The following is an 18,310-nucleotide window of genomic DNA, read 5'->3' on the forward strand; positions in this document are numbered from 1 at the left end:
AACTCAACTATAAGAAATACGCATCTTGTTATATTTGGGAGAAGGTGGAAGGGATGACCTACTTCAGTTTTCTTTCTTGTGTGGCACATGCTACCCACACTGATGTGAGTTAGGCGAGTTGAAAGTGATCATCTCCCATCAGCATGGCCAGGAATTCTGCAGCTCCTGTCCCCGTACCACAGAGATCTCCTGCGCTGTGGGAAAACCCTGCATAAATGCTGGGGTCACTGTGAAGATATCTCTTTACGGGTTGGGAGGCCTGTCCCTGGCCACTCCTAGGCTGCGGAGAAGGGGACCCGGCGGTCGGCTCGGACGGCTTCCCCTCCAGCCGGAGGAGCGCGAACACGTCCGCCCGCTCGCGGAGAGCGGCGCCCCCTGTCGCCCGGTCAAAGAGGCGGCGCGGGCTCGCGGGAGGCCGGGAACATGGCGGGGAGGCTCGCGGCCGCCGGCACCTCGCCGCCGGACCGGGACCGAGCAGCGCCCAACGTGGTGGCGTGGATCTCGCAATGGGCAGACGACCACCTGCGTCTCGTCCGGGTACCGCAGACCCGCCGGTCGGGCAGGTGGTGGGCGCGGGCTGCGCGGCGCGAGCCTGAGGGAGACGCGTCCTGGGGAGGCCCGGGCAGCGGACCCGCTGGGCCAGGGAGGCATGGAGGGCCGCGGGGGAGCAGCTCGAGGGCCACCCGGTCAGGGCACCGTGTGCGGGGCCGCGGGGGCAGTTGGGAAGGGCCGGGCACAGACCAAAGCAGGGCACGTAACTCCATAGGCCTGCGGAGAGTGGACGAGTTCGTTTATTTAATGCAGTGAGAGGCCACTGGAGTTCCAACAAAGGGCGGGGGTGGGGGGGGAGGAGGGCTCCATCTTCGGCGACTAGACGAGAGAGGATTGTGGTGATTCCTTTCTTTCTAACAAAGAGAGGAATAAAGGGGGCTGCCTGCTTCGTGAATGGTGTTGGAAATTGCTGACATAGAGGAGTTGGGATAAATGAATTGTTAGGGAAATCTAGGGAGCTTTTTGCACGTGTGAACTTGAGGATGCCTATGAGACCTCTAAATGGAGATGTGTGAACTTGAAGATGGTCATTAGACATCTAAACGTAGCTGTAGATGTTCTAGGCAACTGGAGACAGGAGTCATGTATTGAAGGGAAATCAGAACTGGGCATATAAATTTGGGAATGGGCTGCATAAACCTTGAGTAGTATTTAAAGCTTCGATGACGTTTTGGAGCCAGTCAGAAAAGCTCCTGAAGAAGCCCTAGAACTGAGACCTGGGGGCCTCTCTAACATTTAGAATTTGGGGCATGAAAAGGAGGTCAGCAAAGACTAGGAAGGAACAGACAGGGAGGAGGAGGAGGAAAATCAGGAAAACCAGGTGTCCTGGAAGCCAAGTGGAGAGTATGTTTTCAGATGGAATGATGAACTTTGTTGAGTTCTGCTGGGAAGTTGAGTAGGATCATCAGCTTTGCAAATACTTTGCAGCCAAGCAGCACAAGAGCCAGGACCATGTCTGTTTTCACTCACCAGTGCAGCTCAGTCCTTAGAGTAGTAACTACCACTTAGTAAGTGCTAGATAAATATTTGTAGCATTAATACAGTATATATATATGTGAATATACACACACATGTATGTAAATTGACAAGGCCTTGGTTCTTCCAGTTAAGCAGGAAGAGATGCATTGGTTATTACAACTTAAAAAAATAACCTCATCAGCATTGGGGAGGAAACAGTGTTAAGTTAGCACATGGATATTTCATTCCAAATAATCCAATCACAGAATGTACCCTTGTGTATATTTTCAACTTCATCTCTTATATGCTTAGTTGTATTTATTGAAGGAAAGCATGTTAGATTACCACTGTTGAGGGAATTACAGGATCCTTATTAATTAATTAAACTCCTTTAGGTCTGTTTCAGTTTAAACGAAGCACTTTAAAGGCATCGCTAAGTTTTTCCCAACTGTTTGCAACATGTATTTCCCAAGTGTTATATTTTAAGGTTTTGGTGATAAAGTTTTCTACCAGATACTTAAATTCTGCCTGCAGACTCAGGGTTATGGAGTTCCTGTGGGCCTTGCAGAAGAAGTATTAGACTAATTCATGCATTCAGGGAACTCATGGTTAAAGCAATACAATCAATAGAGGGCAGTACCGTATTATGTATATAATTACTGTGTGTGCCAGTTTGGTTGGAGAAAAAGGGGAAGATTAATGGGCGGGTGGGCAGTTAGTTTTTTTGGAAGAAGTGGACCTTTAGTTGAAGGATATGCCTTATTTGGGCAGTTAGGTACAGGGAGGATTTTTTTTTCTGCCTTCTAATTAGTACTTTCACTATTGTGAATAATAATTAGGATTAATCATTAAATCTCTTTTTGAAGAACATCAGCACCGTAATGGCCATAGCTGGAGTAATGTTACTTCTAAGAAGTGTTCGACTGGTAAGTTAAAAAAATGAAGAAGACATTATGATAAGCACCAGACAGTTAATTTTTCTCACTTCAAACGAGAAAGATGATATCTCAAGCAGTGTATCATTTTGTTATTCATATTAGAAGCTTTTAAATAGTATTTTAGAACAATGAACATATTTTAAGATGTTGGTTTAAAAGTAACATACACAGGATTTTATGGAAAGTAATTGCACAGCCTGTATTTCCATAATCATTTTTCTTCCTGCTTAAAAAGGAATCTGAAAAGGATTTAATTTGCTAGAATGGTGTAAACACTAAATTTGCATTTCAGATGTTGAAAACAGTCAAAAGTGTTTCCTATGGTGGTATTAAATTTAAATCGCCGTTGAATTATGTCCCTTAGAACTAAATAATTTATGCTTTCATTTAGTGTATTTTTTTGCCCTTTCAATAATGTATTAATAATAGACATTGTGGAAATCCATTTGATAATTCAAGATTTACAAGTATTTTTTAATACACCTTATTGTTATCATAGGATGTAATTTCAGTGTCATGTTCAGTGTCGGTGTCATGTGTCATCCAACTGCGATGGATATATTGCTTCTATATATATTTATTTCCTACACTTATCTCTATATTGTTTTGTATTATCATTGACTACACCCCATTACTTTATCATACTATATCTTTTCCAACTGTTGCCTTTTCACCAGACACCAATTTCAAAACTTTTGTCTCTCTTTTCCCTTCTTTTTGTTTTAGTGCCTTGCACTCATCTTTTTAAACTGAGAGGTAATTGACATACAGTGAAAGTGTAAGTTTAAGATGTACAGCATGATTTGACTTACACACCTCATGAAATGATCACCAAGTAAATTTAGTGAACATCCATCATCTCATATAGATACGAAATTAAATAAATAGAAAAAAAATTTTTTCCTTGTGATGAGAAGTCTTAGAATTTCCTCTCTCAACCACTTTCATAGATAACTTACAGCAGTGTTCATTATATTACTCATGTTGAACATTACATCCCTAGTACTTATTTATCTTATAACTAGAAGTTTGTACCTTCCAAGTTCCCCCTTCCCCTACCCCCACCTCTCCTAACCACAAATCTGATCTCTTTTTCTATGAGTTTGTTTTTGAAGTAAAATTGACCTACAACACTATGTTACTTCCTGTTACACAACGTAGTGATTTGATATTTCAATACGTTTCAAAATGATCACCACGAGTCTAGTTACCATGTCACCATACAAAGATATTGCATAATTACTGACTAAATTCCCCATGCTGTACACTTCATACCTGTGACTCATTTATTTTGTAACTAGAAGTTTATCTCCTAGTCTTATCTCCCTTACCTGTTTCTTTCCTTCCCTCCCTCCCCTCCCCTCTGGCAACCACCTGTTTGTTCTCTGTATGTATGACTGTGTTTCTGTTTTGTTGCATTTGTTCATTTATTTTTCAGAGTCCATGTATAAGTGAAATCATACAGTACTTGTCTTTCTCTGTCTGACTTATTCATTTAGCATAATACCCTCTAGGTCCATCCATGTTGTTGCAAGTGGCAGGATTCCATTCTTTTTTATGGCTGAGTAATATTCCATTGTATATATACATACCGCATCTTCTTTATCCATTCATCTATTGATAGGCATTTAGGTTGCTTCCACATCTTGGCCACTGTAAATGATGCTGCAGTGAACATGTGGGTACATACATCTTTTCAAATTAGTGTTTTCATTTTCTTTGGACAAATACCCAGGAGTGGAATTGCTTGATCATATGGTAGTTGTATTTTTAACTTTTTGAGGAACCTCCATACTATTCTGCATAGTGGCAGCACCAATTTACATTCCCACCAACAGTACATGAGGGTTCCCTTTTCTCCACATCCTCACCAACACTTGTTATTTGTTGTCTTTTTGATAATAGCAGTTCGGACAAGTGTGAGGTGATATCTCATTGTGGTTTTGATTTGCATTTCCCTGATGATTAGTGATGTTGAGCATATTATCATGTGCCTGTTGGCCATCTGTATACCGTCTTTGGTATACACTGGAAAAATGTATCTTTAGGTCTTCTGCCCATATTTTAATCGGGTTGTTTGTTTTTTTGATGCTGAATTGTATAAATTCTTTGTATATTTTGGAAATTAAGCCCTTATTGGATATATCATTCGTAAATATCTTCTCCCATTCAGTAGGCTGCCTATTTGTTTTGTTGATAGTTTCCTTCACTGTGCAAAAGCTTTTTAGTTTGATGTCCCATTTGTTTATTTTCACTTTTGTTTCCTTTGCCTGAGGAGGCATATCCAAAAAAATACTAATAAGACTGATGGCAAAGAGCATACTGCCTGTGTTTTATTCTAGAAGGTTTATGGTTTCAGGCCTTACATTTCAGTCTTTAATCCATTTTCAATTTATTTTTGTGCATGGAGTGTAGTCCAGTTTCATTCTTTGACATGTAGCTGTCCGGTTTTCCCAACACCATTTATTGAAGTGGCTGTCTTTTTTGGTGTGGGGGGGCTTGAACTCATTTTTAACCTTATATTTAATAGGCTCTTTCTTATAACACCTCCATGATTTTATAAGTCATTCATTTTTAGCCTATGTATATTCTTAGAATGGAGCTTTTGAAACTTTAGTTCTTTTCGTTCTACTTTTTTCGTTTTCTTATATCTCTAACATTCCATGACATATCTGTATTTTGAAGTTTCCAAAATTGCCAAAATATTAAATTATCTGATTAAGAGTTTAGGGGAAAATGGTGCTGAGGGATCGTTTCTCTTGTTAGCCCTTAAAAAAACACATGAATCAATTAGAGATCATTTTAAGTTTTTTGTTATTTTTAGTATATAGTTCAATACTTCACTTTGGTAATATTAAAAGCAGAGTGTGTTACTGTTTATTATTTTCACTTTTATTCTCACTGACTTTCATTCTTTTTTTTTTTTTCTCATTGACTTTCATGTCCTAATCCTGCTTATGTTAGGTACATCATTGACTTATGCAAATTATTCAATGAGATATATATATAGTTATGAGGTTATTTATTTTAGACTTAAGTTTGGTGTCTTTTTCTTAGATTTTATGGTTTTTGATAATAGTGATGAGAAGAGCAGACTAAGGAAGAGAAAAAGAACATTGGAACATTAGGGGATAAAAAACTCTGTTATAGAACAGTTGGAGAGGTTTAGCTAGAAATAAGAGAAACCCCAATCAACAGTGGCTTAACCAATTAAAAAGTTGATTTTTCTCATGTCACAAGAAGTTTGGAGGTTAGAGGCTGCTAGCATTGCTTCCCCGGCTCAGTAACGTAGAATTTAGGTCTGTCTGATTTTCCTTGCCTTTCCTCATGGCACAGATGGCTTCTATAGCAGGCTGCTCAAGGCAGGAGGAGAGGAAAAAGGAAGGAAGGTGCTAGCCGCATCTTTTCCTTTTATGCAAAAAGCAAAAACGTTCCCGGAAGCCCTCTGTAGACCTTTGCTCACATCCTTTTGTCACATGGCCACCTCTAGCTGGGGAAAGTAGGCTGGGCAAGTGGCCATTTAGCTTTTCCACCCCATACAGAGCATGTTGGCAAGGGAGAAGGGGTTTGGGAATGGATGTTGCATTGATATCTTGCCACAAGGAGCCTTGATAATTCCTCTCCAGCTTTCTTTTTGGATTGCTGGTTTTCTCTCCTTCTTCTTCCCTCTGAGAGTTTATCAGTTTCTCATATTCTTTCAATTACAGATTGACAATTCCAAATTTCGTATTTAAAAATAAAAAAGGATTATTAAGTTCGGTACTGTGCTGAGCACTTTATATATATAATTTCATTTAATAGGTAAAATAATTCTGTGATAGAGGTATTCTTATGCCTAACTTTTATAGATGAGGAGGTGGATGGTCAAAGAAATAACTCTCACAAGATCATCCGGCTAGTACATGGCAGAACTGGATTTCATATGACATCTTCCTGAATTTAAAACCCTTATTATTTTCTCTTCACTGCGATGCTTCCAGCTTTTGTCTGTTTGCCTTTAGGACACGCCCTTCAGCCTCTGAAGCTTGGGCATAACACCCTTGTTAGTGGGATCATCTTTCTGCCTGCTCCAGAGAGCAGGCTGTGTTTATCACAAACTCAGGATTTTTTTGTTGAAAGATGTCTTCCTCAGGTGTTCCTATCCTTTCCATTTTGACCCTTTAGCACTTACACCTTATATTAAACCTATTCATGTGTTGCTCTATAGTTGTTTTCTGGTTTTATGCCTATTGTCTTTTCCTCTTCCAGATAATGCCTTCTGTGTCACAGAAATGCTGCACTGAACTTTTGGCTGTTGAGGGATTATTGGATTCCTCCCATCATGAGGTAGATGCAGTGGGATCTGCCTTTAGAGGTTCTTCACATAGACTGTGAGCTACTTGAAAGTAGAACATTGGGGTCTACGTTTTTCCATTTCCTCCCCTAGCTCCTTAATAACTTCCAAAACTCCAAGCATCAAGGCACGCTTTTGCCCTTTTATGTGTATCCTTTAATGAAAACACCTCAGAATTTAAAGGATGGACCTTTAGTAGTTGAAGACATCTTTAACGTCCCTCTCTACTCCTTCTAAGTCTTGCCTTCCTTGTGCAAAATACTCTTGGTTTTCTCATGTGATGTAGTTTCCAGGTTCTTTACCATCTTTTTTCTCCTCTTCTGGCTTTGTTCCAGTTCGATGAAGTCTTTTATGAAATATGACACCCAGAACAGCCTGATAGATTCCACTTAGAGCCTGATTTAGAGTATTCTCTCCCTCACCTCTCTTGTTCTGGATCCTGCTCCTAATAATGTTGCTTTGGGTGGAACTTTGCAGAGGGGAGTGGGGGGGGGGTGGGCAAAGAGGAGAGGGAGTTTGCACTTTTTGTTTTTGGCAGCCTTGTCACACTTTCACTCATTTTGAGTCCACAGTTAACTAAAACCTGTAAATCTTTTTCATATATGCTACTTTATTCTCTTCTATCCTTTAGTTTGGGAGAATACAGGGGCAGACTTTTATATTGTAGCCATTCATTCTAATTGTCAGGATCTTTTAAAATACTAACTCTGACTTAATATTCATACCCTTCCAAGCATCAGACCTGCTGATGTTCGATCCTCATGCTTGCATTCAAGTCACTGGTGATCATATTAAAGAGGAGAGGATCCAGGTCAGAGCCCCGTGGCTTACTCCTAGAGTGCCCCTCCCACTGACATTAACTCATCAGTGCTGCCCTAGCGATGTCACAGAACCATATTGGGAGCCATCTGCGTGGATGTTTAGCCCACATTTCTCTGTCTTTCCCATAAACTTTTCGTAGACAACTTCTGTCAGGTGACTCACTCAAACTTTTCATGTGTGTTTGATTTAGGATTTCTCTTCCCTTTTGTTTACATTCTGCATATTCCACATTCTTGAACGAATGCTGACAATACATACCTTCAGAATCTTTTCCCTCACAGTGTTTTCTCCAGAAAAAGCAGTCGCCTCCTTTTTATCTAGATTCACCAGTTGTTAACATTTTTGCATGGTTGTGCTTTCTCTCGCTCCCTCAGTGAAACCATTTGAAAGCAAGTTGCACACATGATGGAACTTGTCCCATAAGGACTTCATAGTGTACTTCCTAAGAGCAGGGATATTTTCCTACATAGTCACATTAATATCACAGCTAATAAATTTAACATTTTTGCAGTAATATCTAAAATCCAGTTCATATTCATATTTATCTTCTGAAAATATCCTTTGTAGCTGTTTTTTCCCCAGTCTAAGGTTCAGTCCAGGATCACACACTGTATTTAGTTGTCATGTCTCTTTAGTCTCCTTTAATCTAAACTTTCAGTCCCACTTTATCTTTACGTTTAATTTTTGTCTGTCATGACACTGCCATTTTTGAAGAGCCCAAGCCACTTGTCTTAGAGAATGTCCCACCGTCTGGATTTGTGTTTCCTTGGTAGATTTCGTGTGAACAAGAAGGTGACGGTGTATACTGCTTCCTGTTGTGCCGCATCAAGAGACTCACAGTGTCCGTCTGTCCTAGAACATTATCACATCTAAGATAATTAATAACCCCTTAGCATCATCTAATACCCAGACCATATTAAGAGTTCCTTGATTGTCTCAGTGGTGTCTTTTTTCAACAGATGATCTGTTCAAATCAGGATTCAAATGGTCCATATATTGCATTTGTTTGTTATATCTCTTATGAGTCATTTATTTTATAACAGTCTAGACCCCCACCCCCATTTTTTCCCCTTTACGCCTTTGATTTGTTAGAGTAACCAAGTCATTTATCCCATTTTTAATGTTCCACATTCTGGATTTGTCTGCTACAATATTTTTCTTGTTTGAAAAATATTTTTTTAATGTTTAGACCAACTTTACTATCTTAGGAAGTTGGGTACTCATTTATCCTTCTGCCTGTATGAGGCTCTCACCCAGCCATGATTATGAATTAGGCTTGTCTCTATAGTACTGTTAATATGGAAGACACAGATATAAAATGTTGACTAACTCCGAGGTTTTAGGTATTTAAATAAATTCCTAATGTTGGCCTTTTAGGAGGGGCCTTTTTCTCCTATGAGATAAAAAATAAGGAAAAAAACCTTGTTGATTAGTAGTCAAATTTAATTTGCCTCAGTTTTGGTTAGGTTCTCCCAGCAGTACCTGCATGAATACATGGTACATCTATAGTATAGGAGAGTGACTGTTTAGCCAGATTTGTGTGGTGCCATGTTCAGACTCACTGCTTTTTGATGGATTGTGTCATATTTCGAGGATGTAAGCTTTTAGAAGTTAGGAGTCTGTTTAATGTTCTCTATATAGTAGCTTGAAATAGTAAAATAATGACTAAAGATTTCTCAATAATGTTCCAATAAACACTTTCTGTTAAATCTTATTAAAATTTTAATATAAAATTGAGAACCAAATTAAAAAATTTCAGTGGTTATATCTTCTTTAAAATGTTTAGAGAATTTGACATGCTTAATTTTAATATGAAAATGGTAATAAAATGTTATATTTTTCTCCTTGTAAATCAACAGACATCAAAATTCACAAGTTCTTCAGATATTCCAGTAGAATTTATAAGAAGGAATGTTAAACTACGAGGACGACTACGCCGAATAACCGAGAATGGTTTAGAGATTGAACATATTCCCATTACTTTACCTATTATATCTTCGTGGAGAAGTAAGTAAGGTGCAAAAATAATAACACTAAATAACTATTTTAATGTTCCGTTATTAGAAGTTATTTTAAAAATAGCAAAAAAAAGTCATTTTAATTTTTAGTAACTCTCCATTGTCTATGAGGGAAAGTCCAAATTCTTGACTTACATACAGGAACTATTTAATTTGGCTCTAGATTTCTTTTCTTCCTTCCCTCCTTTTCTCATTCAGCCACTCAGTGGTTTATTCAGGCATTCAAGCATTTATTCCACAAATATTGAGCACATGTTATGTTCTAGGTCCTATGCTAGCCGTACGTGTGGAGTGAAATAAACAAGACCACTCTACCCCTTGGAGCTTATAGTACAGGTGGAAGATGGGCAACAAACAAATGAAAAATTGTCCTAAGAGCTATGAAGAAAAGGATCAGGGTATAGGATGAGAATTATTGGAGGTTGTATGAAGGGCGAACCTACATATATGGTGGTCAGAGAAGGCCTCACTGAGGAGTTGCTATTTAATCAGATACCCGAAGAATGGAAGGGGGCTGGCTAGGAAGAATATGTGTAGGGATGAGTTGGCTCTTTTGGTAAGCATGTGAAGGCTCGTCTGGCCGGGGCATAGGGAAGAAGGGGACAAGAGACACCAAAGGAGGCTGGAGAGCTGGGCAGAGTCCATAGCTTTGCTGCTGCAATTCCCATTTCTCCCTGCTTCATGGCAAAGCCCCCAGCCACACAGACATGCCTGCTGCTTCTATGTGTTCTCATGCCCTGGGCATAGTTCTTTGCCCAGAGTGACTTGGCTCCTGTGGATTCTTTAGGATCTAGCTCAAATGTCAGCTCTTCTGTGAAGCTCTCCTTAACTCCCAAGCAGAATTAGCCTTTTTCTTTCCTATCCCCCAAGCAATTTATACACACTGCAATTACAGTACTGAAACACATTTTCCTGTAATTATATATCTAGGTTTATATCCTTCTATTAAACTGTGAGCCCCTGGTGGGCAGGGAACTTTTCTTATCTATCTCATTATTTGCAGTCCCTAGAAAAATAATTGTTAGCCAACAGAGACTTGGCAAAATTTGTCAAATGAATTAACTGAGTTATATTTAAAGATCTTCTTAATATTATTTTACTGTTTTGAAGAAAGGGATTCTTATTTCTTTAGCCTCAGATGAATGAATATCACTCTGTTCAATTAGATAGGGCTGCAAAGGAATAAGATTGATTTTTTTTCCCCAAACATACCTGACATGATTGACTTCTTTAACAAATCAAACAGTATTGTTCCCTAGAGAAAGATACCTGAGATGTTTATTTGTTGGCCATTTCAGCTCTAAGCATGGTTTATACTTCATAAGTCCTCTACCTTCTCAGTTGTTGTAATAATGCTGCAATAATTTAAATCTCTCCTGTCTGAAATAGTGATGATTCTTTAGTGCTTAGACAGCAAGGTCATCACTTGTGATTGTCCAGGCTGTACATCGTACAACTCCAGGGATGGTACTCAGTGGGAATCTGCCCTGGAAGTCGAGCAATGCCACAGCACTCTAACTGCCGTATACACATACTGTTATTAATGGGTTTCACATCAAATAAAAATGTTTATCAAGTTGGTACAAACAATCAAAATTTTAGAGCTGAAAGGAAACTTACTTTTCTCCCCCAACTTATTTAAATATTTTCTGTAGAGGTTAAAGGCCATGTATGAAGCCATCTACCTAACAGTTGATGAAATCAAAGGTAGAAAACAGATTTTCTGCTACCCAGTCCACAACTTTATGTATAGAGATGCAAAAGTTAAAGAAACAGACATGTGTTATTCGTCCCAACAGATGATAACCAGTGCAAATGTCATGGTAGTGTTAATACTTTTTGTAACTGACATAAATTGTTGATGTCAGTTGTTAAAGAGATCATTTTGCATTTTCATTAGTTAAACCTATTTACTTATAAAATGGTTGTAGAACTAGAAGGTTGCTTTCCAAGCACTATTTTGAATGATATAATAAGATGTTACAGCATAATCTTTTTCATTTAAAAATAGCTGTTAATTGAAAGCTCCTTATGTTCCTTTCACTATTTTTACTACCTGGCCTGTAGGATAGAGATAGACTTTTATTTTTTTTTATTTTTTTAATTAATTTTTTTTTTGGCTGCGTTGGTCTTTGTTGCTACACGCAGGCTTCCTCTAGTTGCGGCGAGCAGGGGCTACTCTTCATTGCGGTGCGTGGGCTTCTCTTGTTGCGGAGCACAGGCTGTAGGTGCACAGGCTTCAGTAGTTGCAGCACACGGGCTCAGTAGTTGTGGCATGTGGGCCCTAGAGCATGTGGGCTTCAGTAGTTGTGGTGCGTGGGCTCAATAGTTGCAGCACGTGGGCTCTGGGGAGTGAGGGCTTCAGTAGTTGTGGCGCGCAGACTCAGTAGTTGTGGCACACGGGCTTAGTTGCTCTGCGGCATGTGGGATCTTCCTGGGATCGAACCCATGTCCCCTGCATTGGCAGGTGGATTCTTAACCACTGCGCCACCAGGGAAGTCCCAGGGATGGACTTTTGATTTTATTGGAAGGAGGGCTAAGATTCAGGCTCCCCAAATTAAGGCCATTCTAACCAAAAAGATTTAGCTCAGATAACTACATCAGAGTAGAGTCTGTGTGGTGAAGTAGAATGTGTATTGGCGTGGAGAGCTTGTGTTCTGTTTCTAGTTTTGGCTTATGGTTTCCACCACCATCAGAGAAGAGCATTATAATATTTCCAAGACTCCTTCCTCATGACTATTCTGTGATATCCCTTCCTTCCATGATCTTATCTTTGGTGTGTATGATGAGGCAAACACACACAGAGCTGAAAATTTTTATGAAGCGAAACTCTTAGGACACTTCATTTCTTCAGTAAATGTTTACTGAATGCCTGCTGTTTTGTCACAATCTCAGTATATAGTGGCAAGCAATGGATGTGATCCTACAGTAGTCACAAAACCTGCAGTCTAGTGAGGATATTACTCAAAGCTTCTCCTATCCCGGATGGTAAAAAATAATCTTTTTGACATATGTGATACTCCTGTCTCGTGAAATTGTCCATTGTCATGAATTCACTTATAATATTTTCTAAATTGAGGGTATAAATCAGTTGTTTTTCTATCAAGTACTATCTTTATAAAAACCTTAAGAATATTTAGTCATGAAGTTTCCGACCCATCTGATGGAACAGAAATATAACAGACTCCTTAGTGGTGATTTGCTTCAGTATTCATCTTGTGTCTGCAGTTTTTTCCAGGTGCCCATGGTCTTTCCCTTACTTGACATACTCACTTTCTACTCCTCCTCTTGCCTCTCTGTTCATTCTGCAAAACCCAAGTCCTGCTCTTGGGCTTTTCCACTGGAGCCCATGTTGCTGTCCCCTTATAACCTTTGGCATCATCTGTGTCATCGAATCCAGTATGAATTAGGCTTTTTTAAAATATGTGCATAAAAGATTTGTTGAAGAGCTGGTAAGATAGAGGGATTCACACAAAGCTAAAATTAGACATCATAAGCATTAAAAGTTACATCTCCTTTTCAAAAAAACCTCAACTGTTTGGGCAAAAATATATGATGGATATAACTAACCTTATTCAGTAGATTAGTTCTTGGAAGATTTATTTTTAAATTTTTATTGGCCGCATCATATTTTAAATGCTTAATGGGGAATTGCTGATTTTAAAGGAATTCCAATGACCTTTTGTGAAGTGAAGAATTAGGACATTAATACTTAAGGTTGATAGTGTTGACTTAGATTCATGTTTTTGGTCCCCAAAGTTTTGGTCTTAAAGACCAGAGGTTGTTTTATTGGAAGGCAGCTGGTGTTGATGGCAGCATTAAAGGATTGAAGAGAGACCTCAGAATCTTCAGGCTTCCCTTAACTCATTATGTACCAGTGATTTGAATTCATCTAGTCTTTATTATATGTTCTGCCTTAATCTAATTTGTGTATTTACTATGTCACAGACTTTTCTAAGGACATAATCCTACTTACACCTTTTGATACTTCTCTAACTGAAACTCTAGGACAGGTTTCAAGAACCCATGACCTAAAGAAAATGTTTTTCTATCATCAAATAATATTGTGGCAAGCTTCTAGGATATCTTCCTGAACTCAAGTATTACTTTTTCCCTAGCAATTGAATGAAGTTAACTTTATACTTTCAGCTACTTGTATAAGAGTTTAACATATGTTAAATGTATAATTTCTTTCAAAAAAAAGTCATTAAGATTTTTTTTTTTGTCAGCCATTATCCTTTATGGAAAGTTATAAACTTTTTCTACAATAAAATCTTGTTATTAAAGTTTAATTGGTTAAAATTTTATCAAGAGTTTGCCCAAACTTTCTTATCACTATGTTACTTGGATAAAAAATTGATAAAATCCTGTCTGGGAGTCAGTTTTGTAAAATGTATATAAAAAAAATGTTGATATTAATCAATATTTATTGAGATGGGAAAATATCCTCAGTACATTAAGTGAAAACGCGGTTTATACAGTCCTATTGGTCGTAGGAGCTTGTATTATTGAACGACATATCTTGTAGCATTACATGTATGTGTGCATAGAAATAAATCTGGCAGATTTTTTAAAAAAAGGTAAATTGGTTAAACCCCACATCCTGTTCTGGAGCTTACTGAAATTAGTTTTTGAAATTATTCCATCTGTTACATACTTGTATTGTTTTAAAAGACAAGTTGACTCTAGAAATGAATGGATCTATATCCAGAGAGTCTGGGTATTTATAAATAAACATAATATATCCAGTTGTTTTTTGGAGCCCAAATGACTTTGGAATTTGCTTTTGCAACGTGGTATTAAAGCTAAAACTCTTTTCTACCTAACCCTTTTAGAAGAGCCGTGTGGTGCTTTGCTGGTTAAGTTGGCTGGAGTAGAACTCACTGAAACTGGGAAGGTGTGGTTACAAAAAGAGCTAAAACCTTCCCAAGTAGTATGGTTCCAACTTCTTGGAAAGGAGAATTCAGCACTCTTTTGCTACCTTTTAGTGAATAAGGTAAGTAGTGTGAAGAAATAACTAGCAATATTTTATTCTTATTATTTAATACATAAACTCATTAATCAGAACCTTGAATATATAATGAGACTGAATTTTTTTGTCTTTTTAAAGTACTACTCACAGTGATTATGTATCGAGAACTAGATGTTTTATATATAAATTTTGCTATAAAATTTGTTTATTATAGAAAAAATTATGTTTATATGTTTATTATAGAAAAGCTAGAAAATTAAGAAAAAGTAAAAAAACTTCAAATTATTAATGACTCTGGACATTGCCAGTTTAAGGAGTATCTTATACATTTATTTATGGATATTATATCACACTTGTTATTATAAACCACTTGTTGAGTGCGACTTGTCAACTGGAAATTGCAAAGAGCAAGGGTGTTTTCTGAAGGTAAATATTGCTCATTCTGGTCCAATACCTTGTAGATAGGTATGCCTTAACATATAAGTCTTTGAACTCTAAAAACATTGAGCATATTTAATACTACTGGGCATATTTAAATTGAGCCTATTTAAATACTATTCATGATCAGTAGTCAGTCATCTGAAGACATTGCCTCAGGTTCCTTACCTTTATGATTGGCCATTAGCCATTCTGTAACTGGGGATGCCTTAGAGCTTCATTACTGTTGCCCTGTCATGTCTTGAGTCCTTCGATGTGCCGTCTTCCAAATTTCTTTTGGTGGACAATTACTGAAAAAAGAACATGGAAAAATAAAATAGTTGAAATGTTATTATAACAGGATTGAGGGTAATTTTTCTTATTTTTAAAGTTCCTTATTATATAACAAACAAGAATAATCTGAAGAGAAGAATAACCTCACATTAAAGTGATTAGAATTGTAACCATTTTAATTATTAAAAGCTTTTTGAATTATTAATAGAACACCTAATGAAATCCATTAATTTTTGCATGTCCAGATCACATTCAGTTCTTTCAAAATAAGAATTACCCAATACCGATTGGTTGAAGCATCTTACACTTGACTAAGTTGATAATACAAAAGTATATAAAAGATCCCAAAGGCCTTACAAAAATATTAACTTCTCTTTTCAGTTGAGGAGTATATATTATTTATCCTCAAAACCCCCCTATGGAATCATTTTATTCCCATTTACAGGGGGGACTCCGGGTAACCAAGTGGAAGAACCGGTATTCAAGCCCAGCTCTTCCTGGCTCCTGAGCCCACACTTCACCTTATCTGTCTTTACCTCATACTCTTTCCTACAAGGTGACCAAATTATGCTTTATGCATATTTCGGTAATTTACTTCTGTTGAATTTTACTGTAGTGTGAGGTTGAATTTTAATTATTTTTATTTTGGTTCAGCTCATTAAATTTAAAACACTGAGACAAATATGATAATCCCTTTAAAACTGTATTTATTAGCCGCTTATCATCATGTACCAAAAGTTACTGCATTTAAAGGAACAAAAGTTTACTTTATTCCTTTAGATAGTCTTAGGAAATGTTTCCTACTTTAAACCTTTAGTTTTCACATTAAAAAAATTTAACTGTGAATTACTTGTCTAATGAAGCTATAAATTACTAATACTTTGCTAAAATTAATCTTGTTAGGTTAAAATCCCACAAGGACTATGGAAATAGCTAAGCAGGATCTCCTTTACATTGTAAATTAGCGAGAAAAAAAAAAATCCCATTTATCTAGGTTTCATTAGGCAGTGAGGTATGAATGAAATTTCCTGAAGGGTGAAGATTCAAGGGCCAGGACTATTTTTATGTTCATTATTTTACGGGACATCTTTTAAAAATGTATTTACATGCCAGTGCCTTCCTCGACACTGGAATTCTGAACCTAAATTAACAGTTCAGTGATGATTCATTTCATTTTGCGTTTGTCTACTTTTTAGTTTCGTTACTTTTCTTTAGTTTCTCTTTTGCTGTGGCCTCCTGTCATTTTACCTATCTGGTGTGTGCTCCATTTCCCCTCCAAACGACAACAATAAAAGCAAAAAACGCTTTTCGTACTTTATTGCTTTTACACATTTTTGGGTAGGAGACCAGTGAGCCTGTGGAGGACTATATGTTATAAAAGAGTCAATTGTCTTTGAGCAATGGTCTCTGCTAGTAGTGAAATTCTTGGATTTAGCATTAACTGTTTTAAGCTCTTAAGGACCCTTTTGCATTTATATTTTTGACTTTTATTTGGAGGACTCAAGCTGCAGAATGACTGATTTTAAAGTAAATAAAGTGTTACAGGTATGCTAGTAACTTTATTAAATAATTGGCTTGTGTTATTTTTTTATTCAAGGGTAGATATTTTAGTGTGAGTCTGAATGAAGAAATTTTGAGAAGAGGCCTTGGCAAAACTGTTCTCGTTAAAGGGCTAAATTATGATTCTAAAATCTATTGGAGAATTCACAGAAACTTACTTAAAGCTGAATTAATAGCCTTAAAAAAAGGAGAAGGAATATGGAAGGAAGAATCTGAAAAAGAAAGTTATTTGGAAAAATTCAAAGGCTCCTGGAGAGAAATATGGAAAAAAGACAGTTATTTAAAAAAAATTGGATCAGATTTCAACTTGAAAAAAGAAAGTTATTATGACAAATTTAGAAGGACTTATGAAACATGGAAAGAAAACATGAATAACTACTCCTTAATACTGAAGTTCAGAGAACTTCTGAGTCGCATACACTTTCGTAGAAAAGGATGAAATATTCCAAGAGATCTGGAGGTGACCTACTCCAAAAAGAATAAAATATAATGGATAAATATAATGGATATTTTTCATTGGGTTGAAATGGAAAATTTCCCCAAATGATCAAAGTTGCATTCTAATGTATTTAAATATTTAAGAGATTATTCTTATAAATGTAATATCAGAATAATTTAAATAAATTGTGATTAATGTAATATCCTTTTAGGAAAAATGAAATGCTCTATAAAAAGTTATCAGGTTGAGGGCGATATACATGTAGTGATAATATATGAAGAGAGAGTTTAACTATTGGCCATTGTATTATTTTAGTCATTTTGGGCAGCCATATTTAACTTTTGTTTAAAGAGAGTATTTGTTTACTTTTGGTTACTTATAATAAAGGGACTCTTTATGCATCATGTCTGAGGCTGCTCTTTTCTCTCCACTGCTTTATAACTGCTTGTGAATTTGAGGCAGAGCTACAAGAGAAGGTCACTTAGACCATTTTCTACTAGTAAAGAGTGGCTTATTTCTACCTGTTGTTAGATGAGGGGGATAATCCTGAGGACAAAATCATGAATGAGCCGAGGATGGCAGCACACAGGATAAAAAGAATAAGGATGCCTTCTGACATTGTCGAGCCCCTAAGGGCTTGAACTCTCTTGCCTCCCAATTTCTTATTACGTGAGATAGTAAATTTCTTTATTTTTAAAGACAGTTTTAGTTGGTTTGAGGATGTGATGTACACACATAGTTGCTGCTAAAATCCTCCTGACAGTATAAGCTTCTTTCACAACACCAGCAATAATCCACCCACAATGTCTCCAGAAGTTTTTTTTTTATAATTATTTTATTTATTTATTTATTTATTTTTGGCTGCGTCAGGTCTTAGTTGTGGCACACGGGCTCTTTCTTGCAGTGTGCAGGCTTCTCTCTGGTTGAGGCGCGCGGGCTCAGTAGTTGTGGCGTGTGGGCTTAGTTCCCCTGCCGCGTGTGGGATCTTAGTTCCCTGACCAGGGATCG

General features: G+C 37.4%; 2 protein-coding genes across 2 annotated transcripts in view; both read left to right on the forward strand.

Moving 5' to 3' along the window:
* The window catches only part of SLC33A1 (solute carrier family 33 member 1), a 43,201-nt gene extending 33,723 nt beyond the window's left edge, over positions 1-9,478 (forward strand). Inside the window, exon 7 of the mRNA XM_061193525.1 lies at positions 9,462-9,478. The gene's annotated coding sequence lies outside the window, so the exon portion shown is untranslated. The remainder of the gene's footprint in view (positions 1-9,461) is intronic.
* On the forward strand, positions 416-17,665 carry C6H3orf33 (chromosome 6 C3orf33 homolog). The gene is made up of 5 exons (XM_061193527.1): positions 416-537; positions 2,376-2,435; positions 9,462-9,609; positions 14,456-14,616; positions 16,901-17,665. The coding sequence occupies exons 1-5, from the start codon at positions 424-426 to the stop codon at positions 17,300-17,302; spliced, it is 885 nt and encodes a 294-aa protein (XP_061049510.1). The 5' UTR covers positions 416-423; the 3' UTR covers positions 17,303-17,665.
* Positions 17,666-18,310: the final 645 nt, after the last annotated feature.

Source organism: Eubalaena glacialis, chromosome 6 (assembly GCF_028564815.1).
Source record: "Eubalaena glacialis isolate mEubGla1 chromosome 6, mEubGla1.1.hap2.+ XY, whole genome shotgun sequence".
NCBI lineage: Eukaryota > Metazoa > Chordata > Mammalia > Artiodactyla > Balaenidae > Eubalaena > Eubalaena glacialis.